Source organism: Gekko japonicus, unplaced genomic scaffold, assembly GCF_001447785.1.
Source record: "Gekko japonicus isolate JY-2015 unplaced genomic scaffold, Gekko_japonicus_V1.1 scaffold123, whole genome shotgun sequence".
Taxonomy (NCBI): domain Eukaryota; kingdom Metazoa; phylum Chordata; class Lepidosauria; order Squamata; family Gekkonidae; genus Gekko; species Gekko japonicus.
Genome location: NW_015169176.1, coordinates 1,510,591 through 1,519,802, shown reverse-complemented (window position 1 = coordinate 1,519,802; position 9,212 = coordinate 1,510,591). Strand labels below are relative to the sequence as shown.

Genomic DNA, 9,212 nt, shown 5'->3' with positions numbered 1-9,212 from the left:
CTTTCCCTCCGTAATACGTTTCGTTTTATTGATTATCTGTGATTTATTTACTCTATTTACACCATGCCTTTCTCCTCAATGGGGACCCAAAGTAGCTTATACAGTTCTTCTCTCCTCCACTTTATCCTCACAACAACACTTTGAGAGTTAGGTTAGGCTGTGTGTAAGGATGGCCCAAGGTCACCCACAGACTGCTGCCACGGCAGAATGGGGATTCAGACCTATGCTTACCAGGTCCCTAGTCCAACACTCTTAACCACTACACCACACTGGCTTGGTCTTTACTTGAACAAATTCTTTTCTTGAATGAATTCACTGACTTTATGTTTCTTGAGGGTGAGAGGAGGTACATTTGTGCACTTGATTTATACACAATATTCTTGGAAAGACAAATGGCTTTAATTTTTCATAAAATATTCTGGCTTTGTATTTCTTTTTATTGTATATGCAGATTTTTAAAATGGTTGCTTTTTTAGATGGGGAAGCACCGCTATGAAATAAGACAAACAGCTTTTTCTAATAGTCTGAAATTAAATTGTGTTTGATACATTCTTGCTACAATTTATGGCGATATTTTAGACGATGAAATATAGCAGAGGCAGAAGTGATTGATGAAGAGAGTGTCTGCAAAGAAAAACAAGAACGCAACAGGAACAGAAATTAATATCAGCTATTTCTACATTAACATGCTAGAACAAAAACACAGTTTTATCATGAGAAACTGTATACAGTTTCATATACTGGAAAATTTGCTAAATTATTTAAATTCTTGACACACAGGAACAATATTTCTTTAAATATTTGATTGGCTTCTGTTAAGTTTTCAAAATTTAAAAAAGAGCATTGGAGAAGTGTCAGGACATTTGGGAGATCTCCCCCCCCCCATGCTGCATCTAAATCCTTTCAAGGGGATCCACTAAACCTTACAGGGGTTTTGGGGGTGGGGTGGTAGACTGCAGAAGGAAAGAGAAAAAAGGGAAGCCTAGTTTCATGACTAGAGGTTTTTGGGATCCAACTCGATGCATAAAGCAAAATTTTAATTAATGTATTTTATGTACATAAAACAAAGTTTTAGTGAATTTGCTTTATCACCTACTTTAAATAAATCTGTATATATTTGTATTCGTGTATTCATATTTCATGTCTCAGTACAATATTCATAGTATAATTGTTTTACAGGAAAAAGTGAGCAGTGACTCATGGAACCTCCTCCCCTGCCACAAATTTTGTTAGTCTTTAAGGTGCTCCTGGATTCTTGCTCTTCTCTACTGCTACAGACAGACTAACACGGCTACCCATCTTGATCTGTCTTAGAGGATGTTTTGCAAAACTGGAGTTATTCAAGTGCCCTCATAATATACTCCTTATTGTTTGAAACTGGTTACTTGTTTCTTTGGCTCAAAATACTTTATTTGCTTAAAACATAGATAGCATCTATTACCTAATTAGATATAAAAATTCATTAGGGGAAAATGCTTGAACGTTTGATTCTGCATGTCTCTGTGGTGTGGTGAAATATGATTTCTTTTCAGACTCAAGAATTTTTGATCCCCAGATAATGGGCCATTGCTATTCCATGATCCAGATATCAAAATAAACCATGGGTTTGGAGCCATGGTTTAATGCAGTCAGAGCTGGTTGTGATATCTAATTCCAGATGGTCCAAAGAGTCTGTTGGTTTGCTCTAAAAGGGGATAGCAAACTGTGGTCCTTTCTGCACTTGGATCTCATCCCCTGGTTCCATCAGAGTTCAACTCGGGACACAATACCTTGCATTTATCCCTGGTTATAGCAGCATCCGTTTATCCCGGGACAAGTGTGGGGCAAAACCGGGATGACATCAATGTAACGTGGAAATAAAAAATACCCTGAGATAATTACAGGGGTGAACTCGATTGTAGTGTAGAATGTTACGTTCGGGGACAGGACTGAACCAGGATTTAAGGTCTAGTGTGGAATCACCCTGTGGCTGCCATTTGTACTGACTGTGGCTTCTCTTGTGACATCTGAATTCACAAGCCAATTTCATAAGTCTTGTAGTTGCCTACCTGCAGAGATGGCAGCCTTTGGAGGACACACTTCCGATCAAAGGCAGAGAGCAAATAAAGAGCAAGCAAACTGGCTTTTACACAGAAACCAGGATTTGTTATTTCCATCTGGTAGACTTGCTGGGGTTGGTTGCACAGTTTAAATAAGCCACAGCAATACAGTTTTGTTTCAGGAGGTCCCATGACCAAAATAAAAGGCTGCATGTTAACTGCATAGTAGACTGTTCAGCACTGGGAAGTGTGACAGTGAAGCTATGATGCAAAACATGGACTACACAATTATTCTCTTCTACACACAATACACATACCTCTTCTTATGGATCCTGACTTTAAGCTCCTCTCAGTTTGACACTGCATACTTCTGCCACAATCGTCCCATTTCCCCTCAGTATATCCTACTGCATAAGTTCTATCTATGCTATATCCCCCCCCCAGCCTGCCACAAGCTGTCGAAAATCTAAGAGTTTCCAAAGATCACATTATAATCTTCTGCACATCCTTTAAAGCTAACCCCAGCTCACCAGAGGGTTCCAAAGAATTGTTTTACATTCTTTCTGAGAAGTTTTTAAAAATAAATCTATGAGAATCACGAGAGACTAGCCTTGGCTTAACTTAACCTGAGTAATGAAATACTGGTAAAGTCCCTCTTCCAAACAAAGCCTGGAGTTTTTCAGGAATGCCACAGACCATCCACTGAGGAAGGTGAAAGGTCCCACTTACCACTGGGAAAACTGGGGGGTTCCTTTGTTATCACGATCTGTAAGAGACTTTAGCACTCCAAACAACTGATTGAGTGCTTGGAACAAGCCCTAACGTTCCTCCACTTGAAATTCTGACTAAACATGTAACAATTTTAATACAGGAAAACCTTGCACAATGCTGCTTCCTTTAGCACTGTTTTCTTATAGCACCCTTCACCTTGGTTAGGTGGGGCTGCCTCTGTTAAGTTCCCAATATTGGAGTATCCAAATGAAGGTTTCCTTCTGGGAGGCCTTCTCCACTGGCCCCAGAGCTCCTATGGCCTTGTTCCTCAGTCACACAGGTCTCTATAGACCTCTGACATGGGTGGGAGGTGGCCAAAAAGTTGTGTGGTGCCACTGTAAGTCACGCAGCCACCTCATATCCACATCAGAGATCTATGAAAGACCTACACAGTTGAGAAACAAGGCCTCAGCAGGGGCTGCAGAGACAACAGAGAAGGCTCCCAAGAAGTCTTGATGCAGTGGTTATCAGTTAGCCCTACTGCTCCTGTTCCTAAAGACCTCTGAATGTAGGTGGGAGGTGGCCAGGAAGTGATGTGGTGCAGCTGCAGGCAGGCCAGCTGTCGGCCACCCACATCAGAGGTCTCTAAAAGACCTGTGAGGCAGAGAAACAGGAACTGCAGAAGGTGACATGGAGATGCTACTTGGGTGGGTCACTCCAGCATGGGAGCCTAATAGGAACAATCGGCAGATGGCTGATGCCTCCTCTGGTCGACCCTCACATGTTACCTGTATATAAGAAATGAAGATGCTGCGAACACCTCTCCATTAGAATTGTCCCGTAATTACCTCCTATAATGCTGTTTCATACAGCTATCGGTTTGCAGAATGTACCTACAGCACTATAGGAGGTATTACTGTACAATTATTTTAATAACTTGCATTGCCATTTTCCTCCATGACTCCATTAGTCTGATGGTACAAGCTGAAGCTCCATGCATGCAGTATACCCACCATACTTAAATTCACTTTCATATCAGCTCATATATAATTGCATAATATCCACAAAACTGCTACAGGTAACAACATAATAGTCGGAACGTTCCAAATTCTGGATTATGGCAGAAGCGAAAGTGAGGCACCACATTCTGAGGGTTGAAGGTGAGAGATGTACAAAAAGGGACGCATTAACACTAACAAAAAATTTAAACCTTCAAGTTTCTAAATGGATTTTAGTCCACAAAAGAAAAACTGCTATGTGCCCTTTTGCTTCTACATTTTAGGGCCAAAATACATGTTGCATTTTCGGGCAAGTTGGCTTGGGATTCCCTGGATTCAACTCATTTTCCCTGCAGTCACACAGCAGCTGCCAGAAAAGTCATAATTTCTGAAGTCCCCAGGAGCCCAATTCTGCTCGAAAGTCTGGCATGGGGGGGAGGGGCTCTTGCCTTTCCCTCTACACTACTTTCCTGAGCCAAAGTGGCCCTGATAGGAAGTTACTACATAACTTTGGAGTACTCCATGTGCAGTTCCAATTCACAGCCACCCACTTACTGGTGTCCACTTTGTGGCCACAGGACAGGGGCTCCCGCTGGAGGAAGGGCTCCACATGTTCTGCCATGGAATGGTCTGGCCAGGCCACAGCAGTCTCAGTGGCCTCCAGGTGGGCTGGGCTGACATCAGGGCCTGAGAGGTGCCTGGGCACGCATCAGCTTTGTTGTGGTTTTCTTGTGCTATTTTCTGCTTAATTTGTTCATTACCATAGTTTTATGGCACATAAGAACAGCCCTGCTGGATCAGACCAATAGTCTATCTAGTCCAGCATCCTGCCTCACACAGTGGGCAACCAGTTCCTCTGGAGGGCCAACAACACGGCAGAGAGGCTGAGACCTTACCCTGATGTTGCCTTCTGGCTCTGAGATTCGGAGGTTTAGTGCCTCTGAATGTAGAAGTTTCTCTTAGTTGCCATGGCTAGTAGCCATTGATAGACTTATCCTCCATGAATCTATCTAATCCCTTTTTAAAGCTGTTTATTCCTCTGGCCATTGCTACATCTTCTGGCGCAAATTCCACATTTTAATCACTCTCTATGTAAGTAGTATTTCTTTTTGTCCGTCCTGAATCTACTGCCCATCAGCTTCACTGGATGCCCTCAAGGTCTAGTATTTTGGGAGAGGGAGAAAAATTTTGTCAACTCTCCCCACCCCATGTATAATTTTATAAACCTCTATCATGTGCTCTTTTAGACATCTCTTCTCAAAACTGAGAAGTCCCAGACTCTACAGCCTTTCCTCACAGGGAAAGGGCTCCAACCCCCTAATCATCTTGGTTGCCTCCTCTGTACTTTTCCAGGCTCTGCAATGTCTTTTGTGATATGGTGACCCAAACTATAGACAGTATTCCAAATGAGGCTACACCATAGATCTGTACAGGGGTTTTAGGCATTGGGCCGGCTCCATTTGTGAGGAGGCTGCGCTTGCATGCCCACCTCCCCTGGTGGGGGCCTTCTTAAGGGGTCTTGGGGGTCAAGCCATTTAGCAGCAGGCCTAGCTTGGGGATGGTTGCCCAGCTCCACTCCCAGGTGGCAAGGGTTCCACACCAAGGCTTGTGCCTTAGTTGGGACCACCTGCTTGCCACTCCTGGATCCACCAGCATGCAGGCTGGGATGAGATTCATCAGCCGACAAGCGGGTCACCCGTTGCTTGGATCCCTGCCCTATGCTGCACCAAATACCCCATCTGCTGTAAGGGGTCTTGGGGGGTCAAGCCATTTAGCAGCAGGCCTAGCTTAGGGATGGTTGTCCAGCTCCACTCCCAGATGGCAATGGTTCCACACCAAGGCTTGTGCCTTAGTTGGGACCACCTGCTTGCCACTCCTGGATCCACCAGCACGCAGGCTGGGATGAGATTCATCAGCCGACAAGCGGGTCACCCGTTGCTTGGATCCATGCCCTATGCTGCACCAAATGCCCCATGTGCTGTAATCAATAAAGCTGTGGCCTGTTTTTTACTCCAATTATCTGTCTGTGTGGTTTGCTCTGATGTAATTCCTGCCCCAACTAGCTAAAAAACCCTAATGTGTAGTTTTGACCCTTGGGGATACTTGCTTGAATGCTCAAAGTGTTGGTGCAGAGCAAAGGTTTTCCATCCATGGAGCACAACTTCCTCACCTTCTGCTACAGCTCAAAATGTCCCCTGAAATGTTGCCCCGGAAAAGGGGAGGGGGTAAGTGACAAAATCATGTTCCGTGGGCAGAAATTCTTCCATCTGCTTAAACACTCTGGCAGATCCAAATCACTAGCTTCAGATTCTAGTGTTTTCCACATGGGGAACAGCTTGCATAGTTTCCCTGTTGCAGTTGTAGCTGTATGCATTCGATTTATCAGAGTGGGAAAATACCTGAAAAAATACCTTACTGGTATTTTTTGGGTATTTTTAAGCTGAATGCAGATCAGAGATCTGTATTCTGCTACCGATTTAGCTGACCCTGAAAAAAGCCAGTTTTCTTTGGCTTTTATTCAGGTGCATTCAGCTATGCCGAGAAGGCATTTAAACAGATTGCTGTCTCTTTAAATGCCTACCCCGCCAAGCCCCATCACAGTGGCACAACTCAGCTAGTGAACTCAGAAGACATAGGCCTTCTGAGTTCACATGCTGAGTCATGCCTCTGCCGCCATGTTCAGAGAAGGCAGTAGGCATTTAAAGAGACCATAGTCTCTTTAAATGCCTACTCCTCCAAGCCCTGCTGCGGCATGACTTGGGTAGCGAATTCAGAAGGCATATGCCTTCTGAGGTCACTTAATGAGTCACGCTGCCACCACACTTGAAGAAGACGGTGGTGAAACTCGGCGAGTGATCGATTCTTCATCATACCCTATAACGGAGCCAAAAATTTTGGGTTATCTGAAAAATTCCCAAATCCCAATGCCATACCATTATTGGGATTCAGGAATATCAGAAAGTACCAATATTTTTGGGTTCTATATACCTAAACCCCAAAAATACTGGGGAGGTCTTTGCACACCCCTACAACACAAGAGCAACAGGGCTTCCATATGGCAAGTTTCCCCGTAGTTTCCTGACCAAGCCCCTCAGCAGTGGTCATCCCCCTCTACAACCAGGGTTTTTTTTCAGGTTTTTTTAAAACTGGCAACTGAATGTCATTATATTGTTATAACAACAGACAGATTACTGTATCAGGTTCTCTGAATTCTCAGCTTTCATTTTAAGAAAATCCTGTTAATTGTGGAGACACAAGAGGAAATGCGTATCTGTAATGAGATGTGCTAAAGGCTAACTGCTTGAAAAAAAGCTGGGAATTCAGAGCACCTGATGTACAGATTGTTATATTGCTACAACATTCAATTGCCAATTTTAAAAAGTGGGGGGAGGAAATGGCTGCTGCTGGTGGCTGCCACACGGGCAGTACCAGAACAATCCAAACTTTTCCACCCACAATGCAGTCATCCAGGCTTTGCTGAAATTATTCCCAAAACTTCACAGCAAAAGGCTTAGGAAAGATAAGACAGGAAACTTTGGGAGGTGCACCACAAGACTACTTGGAAACAGGAGAAAAAACACTTCCCAAAAGCATCAATTCTAGGGCAAAGAACCAACGTGGCCTCTGTGTTTTTTTTATATATTTAAGCCCATTAAATATGCAACAGTTATGGTTTTTTTAAAAAAAATCTACCAAAATACCAAAAGTCTGCTTTGCAGAACTGTGAGTTTTCTTCACAAATGCAAGCTAATAAACTGGAGAGGAAAAGAAGAGGAGATTGGATTTATACCCTGCCCTTCACTTGGAGTCTCAGAGTGGCTTACAAACTCCTTTCCCTTCCCCTCCCCACAACAGACACCCTGTGAGGTGGGTGGGGCTGAGAGAACTCTGACACAAACTGCTCTTTCAGGAACAGCTGTGCTGGAGCTTGTGACTGACCCAGGGTCACATCAGCAGGTGCAAGTGGAGGAGTGGGGAATCAAATCCGGTTCTCCCAGATTAGAGTCTGCACACTTAACCACTACACCAAACTGGCACAATTTTTTCAAGAAGTCCTACAATGAAATGAATGAGAACTGCTCCTGAGCACAGTTGGACAAAATGGCCAGAACCTCAAATTCTTCTGCTTGTCAGGCAAGGTGGGGTATAAATACAAATAATAAATAAATAAATATGTTAAAGTAACCCTAAAGCCATAATTTCTTATTTGTGTTTAAGAGAAATCCACATGAGAAACCAGCAACTACATTAGGAGGATTAACTAGCCATACTGTGGGTATCATTATCAGCAGATGTTAGTTGTACTACAGCACATCTATGTTTTTGTTATTAAAAGAAAACAACTAAGAAAGAAAAAGCTGATGGTTTTCTAGGACGGTTCTCTGGAGCAATATTTACTACTGTCCAGAAACCCAAACCCATAGAGTGTATAGTCTTCTTGCTTTCAGGTGCTTTGCTTCAAACCCTCCTGTCCAATACTATACATGATACAAATATTTTATAAACTGAAATCACACAAACCCTTTGGTCCATTTGGTTGTTCTGGGTCTTCTTTTCTTCTCATATCAGGCATGCTACAATCCATACCTGCCCAGGTATTATCACAAATGCATGTCGCTTCATTACTGCATACCTAAAAGAAGTAGTTAGCATGGGTTAATAAAAAAGTATACTCAATTCACAGATGACAATGGCTAAATGGAATAAGGACTGCTATTTACAAAATGAAGCACTGAAACTTACCTGATTGTTTCTTCTCTTCAGTGAGGCAAAATAATTTAAACTTGTTAGGTCATACCTTGTCTCGCTCCAGGCAGGGCTATACAAATTCGTATTGGCTCAGAGCAAGGCTGACTCTCCAGTCTCAATATAGCCCAGCTCCGTAACAAATTTTTCCATCTGACTAGATTTTTTTTTGGCGGTGGGGTGTGGATGACTCAATGTTTCGTTCTCCTTCAATGGGAAAAGTAACCCAAACTACATGCCCAAGCTACAACCTGGGTGGGATCCTCATTTTTATTTGTATTCTGTTCCACCACTACACTGCACACCCTTCTACCAGATGACGCTTCCGCAGATTTAACTGGTCCCACCTACTGTGTCTCACACAGGTATAAAAGGTGGACCAGGTTGCAGCTCTACAGATTTCTTCCACCAGAAAACGTGGGAAAGGTTGATGATGTTTCTGCAGATCTGGTGAGATATCAGGCCTTGCACTTCATATGCCTTTCAGATACATGGCTTGAGACCTGTTTACCTAAAGGCTGTGAGCTGCGAGACACAGAGAGAAAATCCTTTAGCTTAATCTGCACCATCCTATTTAAGCAGACACATGGGGCCCTACACACTTCTAGTTTGTGTCAGACTCTCTCTTTGGGATGACATGGTGTAGGACAAAAGGACTGTAGTACCAACCCTTGGTTAACACGATAAGGGCACAAAGGAAGGATCCCTCCTGAGTACC

The 9,212-nt window shown here is 43.3% G+C and overlaps 1 protein-coding gene across 1 annotated transcript in view; it reads right to left on the bottom strand.

Moving 5' to 3' along the window:
• The window catches only part of ADAM23 (ADAM metallopeptidase domain 23), a 95,300-nt gene that overhangs the window by 9,898 nt on the left and 76,190 nt on the right, over window positions 1–9,212 (bottom strand). Inside the window, exon 23 of the mRNA XM_015415998.1 lies at window positions 8,270–8,381. Coding sequence (XP_015271484.1) covers window positions 8,270–8,381 — 112 coding nt within the window. The remainder of the gene's footprint in view (window positions 1–8,269; window positions 8,382–9,212) is intronic.